Source organism: Hypanus sabinus, chromosome 6 (assembly GCF_030144855.1).
Source record: "Hypanus sabinus isolate sHypSab1 chromosome 6, sHypSab1.hap1, whole genome shotgun sequence".
NCBI classification, from domain to species: Eukaryota; Metazoa; Chordata; class Chondrichthyes; order Myliobatiformes; family Dasyatidae; genus Hypanus; species Hypanus sabinus.
In genome coordinates, this window is record NC_082711.1 from 90,114,602 (window position 1) to 90,130,793 (window position 16,192).

Here is a 16,192-nt window from a genome sequence, read left to right on the forward strand (position 1 = left end):
TTGATCTTGGAGAGTATACCTGGCTCAATGTCAGGGGATGGCTGAGGCTTGAGGAAAAGCATCGGAGAGAGGTAATACTACAGTTCCCGAAGGATCAATAAGACTGAGCATATAGTACGCAGGCTGTAATTGGAACGATGTGGTTGTTTTGCCTTTTAACACTATCTCCATTTTAAAGTGTCTGCTTTGTCAAATTAAATTTTAAATGCATTTAGAGCCCATTAATTAACTGCATTATTAAAAAAATTCATATGGATGTACAGTACAATTGGTCATGTTATGCACTGCATATGCAGCTGTAGTGCTCTTAATATTTAGGATTTAGTGAGACTATAAATATCATACATGTATCATGCTTCATGCATTTTACACCATTGATGAGCATGGTTAATGTTTAACTAATAAATCTCTTCTGCCTCCCACAGCTTTTGCTAGAAATTATGCCACATGTCATTACATGGCTTTGTACCACCTGCTTGCATTGATGCCATACTGGAGGTCAGAGAGTTTGTAGAATAATGGTCATATGTAAAGTGCAAAGTAAATTAATTTCAAAGGACATACTGTATCTGTCACCATGTACAACCCTGAGATTCATTTTCTTGTGGACATAACTTAATAAATCCAATTAACAAAGCCGAATCAATGAAAGATTGCATCTAACAGGGCAGACAATCAGTTTGCAAAGGACAACAAACTATGCAAATACAAAAGGGAAATAATAATAAAGAAATAAGTAATAAATATCGAGATTATGAGATGAAGGGTCCTTGAACGTGAGTCCAGTTCAGTGATGGGGCAAGTGAAGTTGAGTGACGTTTATCCCCTCTGGTTTAAGAGCCTGTAGGTTGAGGGGTAATAACTGTTCAGGATCCTGGTGGTGTGAGTCCGGAGGCTCCTGTACCTTCTTCCTGATGGCAGCAGCGAGAACAGTGCATGACCTGGGTGGTAAGGGTCCCTGACAATGGATGCTGCTGTCCTGCAACAAAGCTTCATGTGGGTGGGCTCAACGCTGGCTTTACCTGTGATGGACTAGGCCATATCTTCAATTTTTGGTAGGCTGTGATGCAGCCAGTCAATCTACTCTCTACCACACATCTATAGAGGTTCAGCAAAGTTTTAGATGTCATGCTGAATCTTCTCAAACTCCTAAGGAAGTAGAGGCACTCCTTTTATTCGGAAAGTGTTTGAATTGAATTGAATTGAATTGGCTTGACTTTATTAGTTACATCTCAGGCAAGATTTGATTCCCTCTGTATTTAATGGATTTTGTTGTGTTTTGGTTGATAGACAGCATTGCTAGTGAAACTTCAGTCTGCTTGTCTTAATTGAATGGGACTTGACTATGTTCTAATGTGGCACTTGGTTTATGTGGAGATCAGATATAATCTTTGTTATCCCCAAAGAATGGTGTTCAAAGCCTTTCTCATTTATAAATGAGTATGGCAGTTATAAAGCTATGGGATAAAATGTAAACATCATTGGTGGTCAGTTACATTATGCATTTGTCATCACCTAATCGTTGAATATTCCTCACCGATATACAGGAGTTTTCAAATAATGAACTTAATATTTGAGGTTGTAACATTCAATACATTGCCCATTTCACAGTGAAATTATCTTCCAACATTTACCCTCTACATTTCCAGAAAGAAGATATTTTGATCCCAAGTGCAGTGGTATATGAGCTCACTAATCAGTAAGCTGAATTGGATGGAATCACGAACATTGATTTGAATTCTTTTGCAGCTTTAATGATTGGCAAATCAGATTTTGTAGCAAATTCAGCAATGTAATGTGCCAAACTACAATCCTGCATACTGGCATAGCAGTTAGCGTAACACTCTGTAGTGCCAGCCATTGGGGTTCAATTTATAGTTGTGACTATGAGGCTAAGTGCAGCTCCACTGCCATATTTAAGTTTGATAATGACACCACTGTTGCTGTCCAAATCAAATGTGGTGACCAATGGGCATAAAGGAGGGAGACTCAACGTCTTGTTGAATGGTGCTACAACGACAACCTCTTACTAAAGATCAGCAAAATTAAGGAGCTAATTATTGACTGCAAGAAGAGGAAAGCAGAAGTCCTTGAGCCACTCCTTATTAGAAGATCGGAGGTAGAAAGGGCCAGTAACTTTATATAAAAACACACACAAAATGCTGGTGGAACACAGCAGGCCAGGCAGCATCTATAAGGAGAAGTACTGTCGACGTTTCAGGCTGAGACCTTTTGTCAGTCCTGATCTGTCCTAGGACCTGCACTTTAGTGCCATTACAAAGAAGACACGGCAAAGCTTCTCCTTAGAGGTTTGTGCAGATTCAACATGTTATCGAAAACTTTGAGAAACTTCTATAGATGCACAGTAGAGAGTATCCTGACTGGTTGCATCACAGCTAGTGTGAAAACGCCAAGGGCAAGAACAGAAAAGTGTACACAAAGAACTGTGTCCAACCCAGTCCATCACAGGAAAAGCCCTCCCCACCACGGAGCACATCTTCAGAGAGTGCAACATCAGAGAGTACATCGTCAGGGACCCCCACCATCCCAGTCGCCTCTCTCCTTGCTGCTGCTGGTGGCATGGAGGCACAGGAGTCTTAGGGTCCCCACCTTCAGACTCGGGAGCAGTTATTACCCTTCCTGAACCAGCGTGGATAACTTCACTCAATTGATCCCACAACCTGTGGAAGCACTTTCAAGGACTCTACAATTCTTGTGCTCAATATTATTTATTTATTTATCACTATTATTGTTTGTATTGCATTTGCACAGTTTGTACGTTGGTTGTGGTCTGTCCTTGAATAGTTTTTCATTGATTCTGATTTGTTTCTTTGTATAGATTGTTAATGGCTGCAAGAAAATGAATCTCAGAGTAGTATATGGTGACACATACCCACTGGCACTTTATTAGGTAACTCCTGTATCTAATAAAGTAGCCACCGGGTGTAGGTTCATGGCTTTCTGCTTCTTTAGCCCAACCACTTCAAGGCTTGGTGTGTTGTGCGTTCAGGGATGCTCTTCTGCATACCACGGCTGTATATGTGGGGATAATTGAGTTACTGTCACTTTCCTGCCAGCTTGATTCAGTCTGACAATTCCCCTCTGACCTTTCTTATTAATAAAGTTTTTTCACCCGCAGAACTGCCGTTCACTGGATGTTTTTTGTTTTTCGCACTATTCTCTGTAAACTCAAGACTGTTGTGCATTAAAACCCCAGCAGTTTCTGAGATACACAAACCACCCCACCCTGACTCACACCAACATTCATCCCACTGTCAAAGTCACTTAGCTCACATTTCTTTCCCATCCTGATGTTTTGTCTGAACAACAACTGACCCTTTTGAACATGTCTGCATGTTATGCTTTGAATTGCATGATTGAACGATTAGATATTTGCATTAACAAGGTGTACAGGTGTGCCTAATAAAGTGGCCACTGAATGTATGCATTCTTTGAGAATCAATTTACCTTCAACTTTGATATCCATTAAAGCCAAAATTAATGGACGCTGGTTGTTTCACCAGAATGTGCTGTGTTTGCTTTTTTGGTATGTAAAATGTTAAAATATAGTGAAATATCTATAACTTTTTGAATAAATATATGCCGAAACCTAACAACTCACATGGTAGCACACAGCTTTTATTGCATACTCTGCGTTTTCAAGCTCCGAGTTCTTGCAAGTAGGCTTATGGAATTGAAATTTATGGAAAATTAATATTCGCATTTTCTGCTGCTGTTACAATAATATCGCCCTCTTTGTTTATATTCTAGCCCTTGGAGATTCCTGATGGCCACCGAGCACCTTTCCCTTCCCACTATCGCAGCAGCAGTACTCGCAGTATTGACACACAGACACCCTCTGTGCAAGAGCGCAGCAGTAGCTGTAGCAGCCATTCACCATGCGTCTCTCCCTTCTACCCCACTGGATCTCAGGAGGGAAGCCCATGCTCAGGAGAAGACCTTCAATATGACAGGGAAAAAGGTGAGAGTATAGGCTTCAGAATGGGTCTGAAAGGGATTTGTGACTTTGGTTCCATTGATCACCTGCATGTAGGTTCAGATGGCGCAGTAAAATGGGCTTCATTGCAAAATGCTGCCAACCTTTATAAGTGTGCAGAAGTAATGACCCGTGCAATTCAGTAGACAAATAGGTAAGTCATGCATGAATATTCTGATTCTGTTCAGGATAATTTGGTAGGCTCTGTTGTCAAAATTGAACAATATTGGTCTAAAATCAATGGGAAGAATTATTGCTGCTGTATTTAGAAAAGATTTAAGTTCTTTATTGTGCTGTTAGAAACTACTGCACTTAGTTTTGAACATAAAATGCTTGAGATATCAGACATGTACTAAAAACATATGATTACCACCATTGAGCATCACCATTTAGGAACCTGAAGCTGCCAAGTACATTCTGTGGGGGTTTCTTAGCAAAAGTGTAGAATAGGGTGGGGCGGGGGTAGCATGGCAGCCAGTTTTCTTGGTGCCACAGTGGGCTGGGCAGAACACCGAACTTGGCCAGATTTTGTCCCATTGAAATTGTGATAGGTGAGGATTCTGCAACAGGTGGGTGCTGAGGATGAGGACCTGTCTGACGGATTCAGCTGTCATTACTCTTCAGACTCATCTTTACAGTAACGTACTTTGTGATGTTTCTGCTCCCACTGCTCAGATTTGCAGAAGTATTTACAATTTAAGTAGAGAGTAATCATAGCAGTTCTAATGTCCATAGGGTGAGTGGGGAAATCTGCTGAGCAGTGGAACTAGGGAAAGCATTACAGCAACCCACCCTGTTGGTGTTTTGAGAAGACTGCAGTTTGAACTGCTGTTGTTTGTGTGTTATCCAGTGGAATGCAGACATCCAGAGACATAAGGGTTGGTAACTCAAGGATAATATGCGCTTAAAGGTCTGCGTTACAATTTCTCCGAGTGCATTCTGCATGGAGTTGCTGACCACATTTTCTCCCCAGTACTGACTTCAAAAGCAATCACAAAGTTCACAAAATTATCCATTATGTAAGAGAATTTCAAAGGCACTGGATCATATCTTTGTTCCCAGAACGGTAAAGGTACCTAATTATTTCTAAATTGAGATCAGACAAACCTAGTTTGTCTACAATAAAAGTAAACTACAATTATCCAGGCTCTGGTCATGATATCTATATAAGACTTCTCTTACAAGATACCAATACATCTTGTATATTGATGTCCCGTTCTTCAGCCACTGTCTTATCTTGATCCAAGGTTTTGGCACCCAGTCAATTGATATAAACTTTCATGGACCTGAGAAATCTGCAACCTGGAAGATGGCCACCCACTGTTTGATTAGAGTCTGCTTTTTTTTTAGCTAAAGTGATCTGAAAGTAACCCCACATCTTCTTGTCATCTTATGCTTCAAATGTCAGCTGCTTCAAATATATGGAGTTTCTGCTTCAGCTATTTGTTGTGATGAAATATTCCACACCCCAGTGATCATCTGATTGAAGCAAAGAAAGTTTTTGAAGAACCATGACAAAATAGCCAGAGGGATGTTGTTTACTCAGGCTGGGATGCCTATAATAAGGATCACAATATCAAAATAAGAGTTGACCATTCAGAATCGAGATGAGAAGAAAAGTCAGTTTTTGGAGTTGTCTGACAAGGAGGTTTGGTCATTTGAGTATATTCAAGACAGATCAGATGGAATTTTGAATATTAAGGGAATGAAGGGTTAAGCTGTTGGTAATAAAAAGTTACTCATGATTGATGAAGCCAATGCTGATTAATGCTTCTTTTTCCTATGTTAATAATTGCATGTGAAAACTTTCTTCTAATCTGCTTCCTTAATTCTTTGTGACATTTAATAGTGATTTTCTTTTTTTCCTTTACAACATATACAGATTTACAATGTAAATCCCTTTTTACTGTAATTCCTTTTCATACCTATTCTACCTTTCTGAATATTAGAGATCAGTTTTTTTTTCTTAAATCATTTCTTGCACAATTTTCATTGAAACAGAAAAGACTAAGTTTCTTTTTCCTGGAATGATACTGGTGAATTTATACTGCACGTTCATTGTCTGTGACTAATGGAGCAGATTGTTAACCCTAAAGTCATATTCCAAAGAATACTGCTGTACTTCATGTTATCTGTGAAAACTTGCATGTTTGGAAAAGATGTACTTGCATCTTTATTTCACCATTCATCCTGATTCCTCAATCCTATATTGTGTCAGTCCTCACATTCCTTTCCAAAATATATCGCTTTACATATCTCCAGTAGACTTTACCTGCCTTGAAGATATTCCTATGCTGTCATTAACAGGTTATTTTGGTATCAGGTAGAATGTTTACTTTGTGAGTGTGTGACTAATACCCAGGTTTATATATTACCAAAAAAAGACTGCATATGCTGAAAAAGGACAATGAATTCTGAAAATGCTGGAAATACTCAGCAGGTCAGGTTGCATTTATGGGGAAAGCAATGGATGTAACTTCTCAAGGCAAAGACCCTTTGTCAGAACATGGAAGAAATAAAAAGAAGCTTGTTAAGTTGCAGGAAGGATGGGGGAGGTGGATATACTACATAATATACATAATCTCAGGCAGCTTTACTTCTGTTTGTATCATCCATCTAGCTGAGATATTGGTTCAGTTTGTTTATTTTAGTTTTCCTTTTTTTTACTCTGAAAATGCAGGATATACTCAGCCAGATCTGTCAGGCATGTCTGCATTTCACGCTCCCACATCCTTTGGTCTACGTTCTTGCTCTAACTGTTCCCATTCACTCCATGGCCAGATGACCTTGTTTACAATTTATCCTTATGGTTACCGCGATTTATCCCATTGGAACCAATTCCCTGCCCCACCCTGCAGCCTAACAAGCTGCTTTTGGGCCTGTACTCACTGGAATTTAGAAGAATGTGGGTGTTTTTGATTGAAACCTTCCGAATATTGAAAGGACTAGATAGGGTGGATGTGGAAAGGATGTTTCTGATAGTGGGGGATCTAGATCTAGAGTGTGCAGCCTCAAAATTGAGGGGTGACCTTTTAGAACAGGGGTAAGGAGGAGTTTTTTTCAGCCAGAGAGTAGTAAATCTGTGGAATGCTTTGCCACAGACTGCAGTGGAGGCCAAGTCCATGGGTATACCTAAGGTGGAAGTTGATAGTTTCTTGATCGGTCAGGACATCAAAGAATATGGCGAGAAGGCAGGTGCATGGTGTTGAGTGGGATCCAGGATCGGCCATAATGGGATGGTGGAGCCTAATTCTGCTCCTAAGTCTTATGGTCTTGGTTCTTCTCTGTGTTCACAAATCTGGCTTAAATTTATATATTTTAAAATCTTTTACTAGATATCGATAGGTATCTTGTTACTCTTTCTTCTCAGAGGCAAGTTTAGCATTGGTCCCTGGAAGAAAATGCATGTGTGAGGAGGAAAAATTAAATCAAATTCTTGCAATGTAATTCTTTTATTTTATGAGCATCCCATTGGTTTCAGCATTTTATTTTTCACTTTTTCTTGCCTGTCTTTGTACTTCACTATTCACTCAAATTGAGACATGACCTCATGAAAACTCCTTGAGTAGTTAATTGCCCATAACTATTAGAAGAACTTGTGGTCACAGTTTTAGAAGAAATTACCTGACCATAACTGTTAGAAAAACTTGTGATCACTGTTTTACCATCTTACTTTGTTCACCTTAAAACAAAACTTGAACTGTATTCCATTGTTTTGTTTTTGCCCTGGTATATTTGCTTTATTGTGGTACCAAAGAAATCGTGGCTTACTGGGATTGGAATGATTCCTAACAAAGATCCAATAGCTGTGTTAAGCTGATAGTCACAAATACTGTGATGTTGTTGCAGGCTCCTTCAGGAAGTGGAGCCTCCACCCTGATTTGTTAAAGAAGAACATTTTTAATACTGTCTGTTTGTTTGTGCTCATATACAGTGAGATGGTTTTCTTTTTTGCCTAATTTCCCCCCCCCCCCCCCTGTCTATGGCCTATTAGTCCAGGTAGGAAAATCTTCTGAAGGAAAAGCTTAACTTAGCATTTCACAATGAGGACATACTGGAATAGAAGAACATTTTCTGTGCCATGCCATGTGAGTTCTTGGGATTTCCTATATTCTTTGTCCATCAGCTGTTCATCTACTCTTATAAGTGTTTGCAAAAGCATTTTTCCTCTGACTGGAAAACTTATATAAAGCAAAGGCTTTATATAATTATTATAAACCCATGTGATATTCTGGCTTGTTCAGGTTCTTTTTTCTGATTATTTGCTGGACAGTCATTTGTCCCACAGAATAGGATTGTTGAGTTAAACAAACAATTTGACTTAATGGCAAACATGTTGCAACTTTCAACACAGGGCTTTTCATTAAATACCTATAGCTGATTTATTTTTCCTTGCACTCTTTGAGAATATGAACACTTATGCTCTGTTGTCTCAATTTATCATAACAAAGAAAGTCATAAAAATGTGTACAACAAAAATAAAATTGAAAGGTATGTGTAGAATCTACAATTTTGTTTCATTTGGTGTTAAAGTAAGCCATAGTTGATTCAAAATTATTTGACACTTTTGCAAAAGGGAGCTGAATAGAAGTATGTTGAAGGTTGTAGAAGTATTTGATATTACTAATGGGCAATAACTTAGGCACCCCATCAATGAAACAAGAAGAGAACTAATTCTAAATGAACTTATGTAGATGTAGCTTAATGGGCTTTTCTCTTTTGTAGCTTTCTGGTTTGTTTTTATTCTTATGAAATATCTCCAATGTTGTACCACTGGGCAGTCAAATATCTTTTCTATTTATTAGAGTTGATGGTGACATCTGATGGTCTTCATAGTTCAAGTTAATCTTACCTAAGAGGTAGTCATGCTAATTTCCTTGTTATTTACAGAAGCTGTGTACATTCAGTAGAAATTTTAAAAATATCTACTCATCATTGGACACAAATGTAGGATTTATCATGATGGAGTGGCCATGGGATTGCCCTTGTTGCCGGTTATTGCTAATTTCTACATGGAGGAGTTTGAGGAGAGGGCTCTGAGTTCATCACCCCAAATGCTTCTTCAGATACATCGATGGCATCTTCTTAGTGTGGCCTAATGGACTCCAGGCACTTCCAACAGTTCCACCACCATCTGAACATCCAAACATTCAATCTACGATGGAGATGGAGAAGAATGGTTGTCTCCTGTTCCTAGACATTCTAATCCAGTGGAAACCAGATGGTAGCCTTGGACAAGGTGTTTATTGGAAGCCCACTCACAGAGACTTGTACCTCAACAATAACAGCCACCACCATGCTTCCCAATGTAGAACGGTCCTTTCTACTTTGGTTAACCATGCAAAAGCTATTTTGGACACTGAGAGTCTGCACAATGAAATAAGATGATTACACACAACATTGCTATAGAATGGCTACAAAGTGAAGCAAATTGATTGGGTCCTTAAGAAGACTAACAGAAAAATCAAGAAACCTAACAATGAGGAGGAACCTGTCACTACCGTCTGTCTTCCCCATATTTCCACGGTTTCTGGAAGGATCGCCAGGATGGGACCGCATGGTAAAGGAAGCCTTGAAATAAAACTAGAAGAAAAGAATTTTAACCAAGTTGAAGGACTTGGTTTAATAACTGGAATTCAATTGTAAGCAAGGTGGGAGATGGAAACCTGATTGGATGAGGACTAATCAGTCAGGAGGGACGGACTTCGGGGATATTAGTACCACTGGACTAGACATACCCAGGCAACATCCCTGAAGAAGATGGCAGAGTTTGTCATTGAAACATTGGTTATAATTTTTACCTGTACAAGTCAGAAGCCCGAGAAGAGTTTGTTAGATTAAATTGTTTTTCTACTGACAATGACAACCAGCTGAAATTTGCTTGATTCTACTGAGAGAAGAATTTCCAAGAGCTTTTCTTAAATAGCTAGGCCCTTTTGTGTTAACTACTCTTGGGAGTTAGCAGTGCCACTGGCTATGAAATTACTCCACTTGTTTGATGGGACAACCTCAATGGTCAGCCTTACTTTTCATGTGCTGAATGTCTGCCCAGATCAGTGTAGATGGGTTGAAGTACCCATTTCTGTGTTGTATAATGGGCATCTTCATGTCTGTTCTTCGATCATGTGCAATAGATCAACGCAATAACATGTTATTTTCGGTCTTGAACAAGTTGTGCACTTTCAGATGCAATAGGAATTCAATGTTAGATGAATTGTATATCTGAATTTTCACATCAAATATATTTTATTAGGACACTTGTACCACTTTTGTAGAAAAATTTGTGGCATTGACATACAACTTCATCTATTAGGGTTTGGAAAATATCTTTTTTCAAAACAAAATCTTTATTCAATGATTTATTTTCCATCCCTACATGAAATACTAATTATGATTAGTTGTTATGAAAGAAATTTTACCTTGGGGGTGGGTGACATGGTAACTTTGGATCAAATTTTGTAATGCATGTTTTCATTATATGTTGGCATATTTCTGATTAAACCAGTTGCCTAAAGTGAATTGAAAGCAGGAAACATTGTTATATACAGAAAAAAGCAATTTCCTGACTGAATTGATATAGTTGCCCAGAACATTGACAGTTGTGATTAAGCAAGTATTCATGAATATGTAATAAAAGAAAATCTGCTTATGCAGTGTGCACAGATGCTATGATCAATGATTTTAAGTTCAAAGGAAACCTGTGCATTTGTCACTAATTCTATAGATTAAATTAAATATTTTGGATGTCTTTCAAAAAGAACATTAAAAGAAAAGTACAGATTGTAGTACTCTTTAAACTAAGGCACTGTTTGATAATAGAAATTGGTTTTTGTAAAGTAAAGTTTCACATAATCCTTCTCCGCTTTTCAAATAAGGCAAAATTATCAAGAAAGCTGAAGAACATTTCAGGTCTGATTATGATTCTTGTAAAGGAGATTTTGAAATCCATGAAGTGAGACTATTTTGGACTGATGTATTTTATTAATTGACCAAATAATTATCATAAATCTGGCTTATGTTTAAGTGAAGGTTATCAGTTTTTGGAAGAGGAGTTTGTTGTTCCTTTCTCAAAATGTTGAGTTGCTGCAGTATTTTAAGTCTTTGAAATGTTTTTTTTCTCTCATCCAGGCTACTCTTGAGCTGACTGCTTGAAAGTGTAAGAGATCAGTCCGGGATGAATCGCTCACCTTATTAATTTGTTTCCCTTTCTGCCTTGTCACCTTTGCCTGCCCTATTCCTAGTTTAAGATAATGCAGTTCACCAGCTTTTCTTATCCTTTTTCTACCTGAGCAACTAAACATTGCATAAATTCCCAACGTGATCTTTAAGACTGGTAAAATTACCCATGTGGAGGACATTGGGTACTGATCCATATACTACTGCTTTGTGATTTAATATGGTGTCAGTCTTTGGTGCAATGCTACCGTATCTTTCTTATACATGTTCTTAATAAAGTAAGTAACAGAGTCAATTTGTATGTGAGAGTATCTGATCAGTTAGTTTGATAGAGTTTAGATACGGACAGTATAAACAACAATTTCAGTAGGTGAGAGCAGAGGAGAAAATTTCTCCTAATATTCTATTCTAATGCTTTCCTGATGTACTTGTCATCTTTTACCCTCTGTGAGCTTGAGCTGATCTAAAGTTTTCTACCTTATTCCCATTCTTCCATTAATCCATGCTTGCTGACCTATGTTTCCAAACCAATTAATGTGATCATGTAAGTGTTGTTATCCTTGTTTTTCAAATACTTTCATACTGTAAATGTCTGTAATGTTGTAATCTGTTCCATCCTAAAACCTCTGAGAATTCCTCTAACTCTAATATATTGATTTGATTAGGAAGCTTAAAGTAATAGAACTCTGAGGAGACAGTGATCATAACATGATAGAAATCACCATGCAGTTTGAAAGGGTGAAGATAAAGTCAGATGTATTAGTATTACATTGGAGTAAAGGGAATTACAGAGGTGTGAGAGTGGAGCTGGCCAAGCTGATTGGAAAGGAATACGTTCAGTGTCGATGACAAAACAGTAATGGTTGGAGTTTCTGGGGGCAATTCAGAAGGCACAGGAAAGAAACATCCAAAGATGAAGAATTACTCTGACAGGGGAAATTAAAGACAGCATAAAAGCACGAGAGAGGGCATATAATATTGCAAAAATTAGTGGGAAGTTAGAGGATTGGGAAGCATTTGAAAATGAACAGAAAGCAACTTAATAAGCCAGGAGGAGAGAAAAAATGAAATATGAAAGTAAGCTAGCCAATTATAGAAAAGAAGATTCTGGAAGTTTTTTCAGATACATAAAGATTAAAAGAGAGGTGAGAGTGGATTCCTTTCAAGACCTGATGAACGGTCTCAGTCCAAATATTGATTCTTTTATTCTTCTCCAAAGATGCTGCCTGACCTGCTGAGTTCCCCCAGCATTTTGTGTGTGTTACTCTAAATTTATAGCATCTACAGAATTTCTTGTGTCTTGATCACAATAACTGGACCAATCCAAACTATTGCACTTTCATCAATATACTCACAAATCCTTAATGATCTAAGGTTGCACCAGCCGTGCTGCTAAGTGGTATATATGCTACAGTAACCTGTTCACTAAATTTCAATTTAGCCAAGACAGTTTGACCCAGCTTTGAACATAGAAAAAAGAGCTGAATTCCTGAGATGTGTAAGTGTGAATTATTTTGTTAATAAGGCAGCATTTGATATCAAAGAGCCTTACTGAAGCCGAAGGCAATAAGAATCTAAAGGAAAACTCGTCCCCAGCTGGAGTAGTGCCAAGTACAGAGTGAACTGTTGGAAGTCAGTCCTTCAAGATGCAAGCCTTGGTTGAGGGGTTATTCAGTGCAATGTTTGGACCCAATTCTCTCCAGCTTCTTTCTTGATGAACTTTCTCCTCCATGTCAGAGATTTATGTTACATGATATTCCATTTTATTCCACCAAAGTAATGAAGCTAAATGTGCACAACCTTTAAGAGCTGGGCAACATTCAGACTTGAGTTGATAAAAGGCAAGTAAATTTCCAACAGCAGAGTATCTCCAGCATAGTCAATGTCAGGGTCCCTATTACACTGCCAGATTGCCATGTCTGTCTCAGTGTTCTGTGTCAAATGGCTCAACTCTGGGTTGTGCCTCAAGCGTGATGAGCTGCTGTCCACTTGTCTGAACGAATGTAGCTCCAGTGTGATTCAAGAAGTCTTTGATTGGTACTGTAAATATTCATCACATTTACCATCTTAAACACTCATTGCCTTCACAATTGACTCGTGGTGGGTGGAGAGTCACCTATGATGTCCACTTCTGCAACTAGCCTGAGCTGCTTTGGGGAAGTTTCTCAAACTCCCACCTCTCAGATGGATAGGAATAGCAGGTGCATGCAAATGACACCACCTACATACTTCCCTCCAGGTTTTATGCTGTCCTTACTTGGAAATATATCATCTATATTGTCACTGATTCAAATGCTGGAACTCACTCATAACAGCACTGTATGAGTATATTCAGCGCAAGAAATATAGTTCAAGAAATTGCTTCAACACCAGTCATGCAAGGTGAGTAAGGACAAGTCTTAAGTCAAGCCTTACCTGGTTATCGTGTGCTATTAGCACATAGTCTATTTTCACTCCCTTCACTAGAAACCACCTGTGCAGACCCACCTCCCCTTCCTCCTTTTGTTTCCTTCTTTGTCTTGCTGTTTGTGTTTGAGAAACTGCATTTCTGTGAAGCACTGAGGAATATTTTTTCACTTTTTGAGGTGCTACTTGAATGCAAGTTGTGTCTTTTATACCATTTCAACATGGAAAACTATTATATATTCAACATGTTAAACCCATCAACAACCAAGCACCTACTAGGAACTCTGAATGCATTTCTTCTGGATCTGAGTTAGATAATTTTTACTTACATTATTTGTTGGAGGGACATAATTAAAAAGCAACTAAACGATTCGAGTGTTAGAAGAGTAAATGTACTTTATGAACAGTCACTTCCATCTCGGCTAGACTAAAGAAGGGAAACCTAACTGATTTAGGTGTTTTTCGGGTTGGTTTCCACTCAATCCCAACAGTGATCGTGAAGACTTGACATAATAAATGCTGCATCAATCACACTATATAGCCCAGTGCTATTGCAAGTCATTAATCTATTAGAGGAAGAGCTGCAGGCGGTATATTAATATGTGTATTTCAAGTGAATGTTCTGTCTGGCTATATAACAACCTTGCTGACCAAAGCAAATTCTGTAACTATGGAAATATTTAGTTACCAAAATGTTTTGCAAAACATTTAATATGTAGAATCTGTAATATGAAAATCATGTTATCATAGCACAGGGCTCAGCCACACTCCTTCCTGGCACAAAGTTCATGGCTCTGCTGCCCAGCAACCCCTGACCATAGCCACTTCCTGCTCATCCCAAAGCCTAAGGCACAAGATTGCAATGCTCTCATGCCTGTATTTCTGATCAACCCAGTCTCTTAGACCAGAACTCCAGTTCCACTCCATATCTCCTGACGGAGCCTTGGAACACAGATCTATCACAGATCTCCTCCTGACCTGTCACCTAGCCATGAACCTGGGTTCAGATCAGGCTTCTGTTTGCCTTATTTTCAATTCTGAAAATATGCAGCAGAACTTTTCATGGGGGACAATTCTATGTCCTTTAGTTAAACTCCTCCCTTCAGAAGTTCACACAAAATTAAAGAGCTGCGTTTCAAGACGATGAAATTGAGTCATGATGTCATATTGCACCGAAGCAAGGCCTTTAGCTCACCATGTCTGTTTTGATCATCAGTTACCTATTTAGACTAATTCCATTTACCCGTGGTCTTTTGCTCACATTGCCTTAGTGACTCAGTGTGCGTTCAGGAGTTGCTTATATGTTTAGAAAGTATCTGTCTCACCGTCCTCTCAGACAGTGAATCTCTAATTTCGAGTATTGGGTGTTGCAATTCTATAAAACGTCTTTTGCGGGGGGAGATTCTTGCTCTCTACCCCATCTCTGTGGTTGCACATTGCTGCAGAGTCTGCTTCTCTACAGGTATGGATCTGACTCGTGTAGTTACCCATAAGCCCACATTCTGGATCAGCACCATTAAGCTGCTCCATTTGTTGTCAGCTACGCACTTGGCTACAATTGTCCCTCAGTGACATCCCTGTTTCTGTCAAACCACAATGGGTAGCAACCTCCTAAATTGTATTCTACTTTGGGCTTGTTTGGCAACTGCAGGATTGCACTTTGAAAGTAAGTTACCTGGCATGTTTTTTCTAAATGATCATCAGAATTGGTGTGTCGGTAGTGTTTTGGTTAATGTCAGTTCCATCAGCGAGCTAGAAAAGGAGGGAAGGGATATGACAAATTTTTACTGAGGAATTTCCTGCATTTGGTTGGGTAATCTGTAAAGAGGTGGTGTCAGGAGAATGGTTTTGCTGTTTGAGCTGAAGGAAGCACGATATTGTTGTTGCTGGCAGCTGCCAACAGCCATTTGAAGCATTCACACATTTAAACCACATTTAAATCTTACACTAGAGTTACATGCAGGAAGTAGATGCTCCGCAGTGGTTTGCTGTGTTAACATGGCAAGATAACAAATGGCTACTGGACAGAACCATCCACCTGCTAGAACTTTTTGGGGAATAACAGCAAGCTGCAACACATGAAATGATATTGGGAAGTTAGCAGGAATATTAAAGATCTGAGTAGCATCCCGAACCTTTGACCATTGACTTAATTGCAAAACATCTAAAAAATAATTGGAAAAATGCATTTTCTATGTCCTGCCAATTTCTCCATCACGGTTGCAAGTGCATTTCCACAGCTGGCAGTGCATCTTTCGGAAGGTCTGGGTGGAAGTTGGGACAGTGAAACAAGCAGAAGCTAAGTATCCCAGTAGATGTTCACTCTTCTCTCCTGTATTCCAAATGATAGAAAGCAGCTGACGTTTGAAAATTACCCTCCATCCCCACTTGCTCCGCTCCCATGTGAAGCAGTAAATTGTTGTGAGTTATTAATGAATTAGTAGGTCCCAAATGACCCCTGCATAGTATTGCCAATGCCATTACAATGAATGGAATATTGTTGCCCTTTAAGAGTATAATTATACAGAATAACAAGACTGTTGTTTCTGTTCAGGCAATTGTAAGATATGTCAAGCTAAAATAGTGAACATATATTAGCAAAGTTTCTTAAAA

General features: G+C 38.8%; 1 protein-coding gene across 2 annotated transcripts in view; it reads left to right on the top strand.

Moving 5' to 3' along the window:
* glcci1a (glucocorticoid induced 1a) overlaps positions 1 to 16,192 on the top strand; it is a 216,998-nt gene that overhangs the window by 183,332 nt on the left and 17,474 nt on the right. For both annotated transcript variants that reach the window (XM_059972598.1, XM_059972597.1), the window contains exon 6: positions 3,772 to 3,982. In XM_059972598.1, coding sequence (XP_059828581.1) covers positions 3,772 to 3,982 — 211 coding nt within the window. The remainder of the gene's footprint in view (positions 1 to 3,771; positions 3,983 to 16,192) is intronic.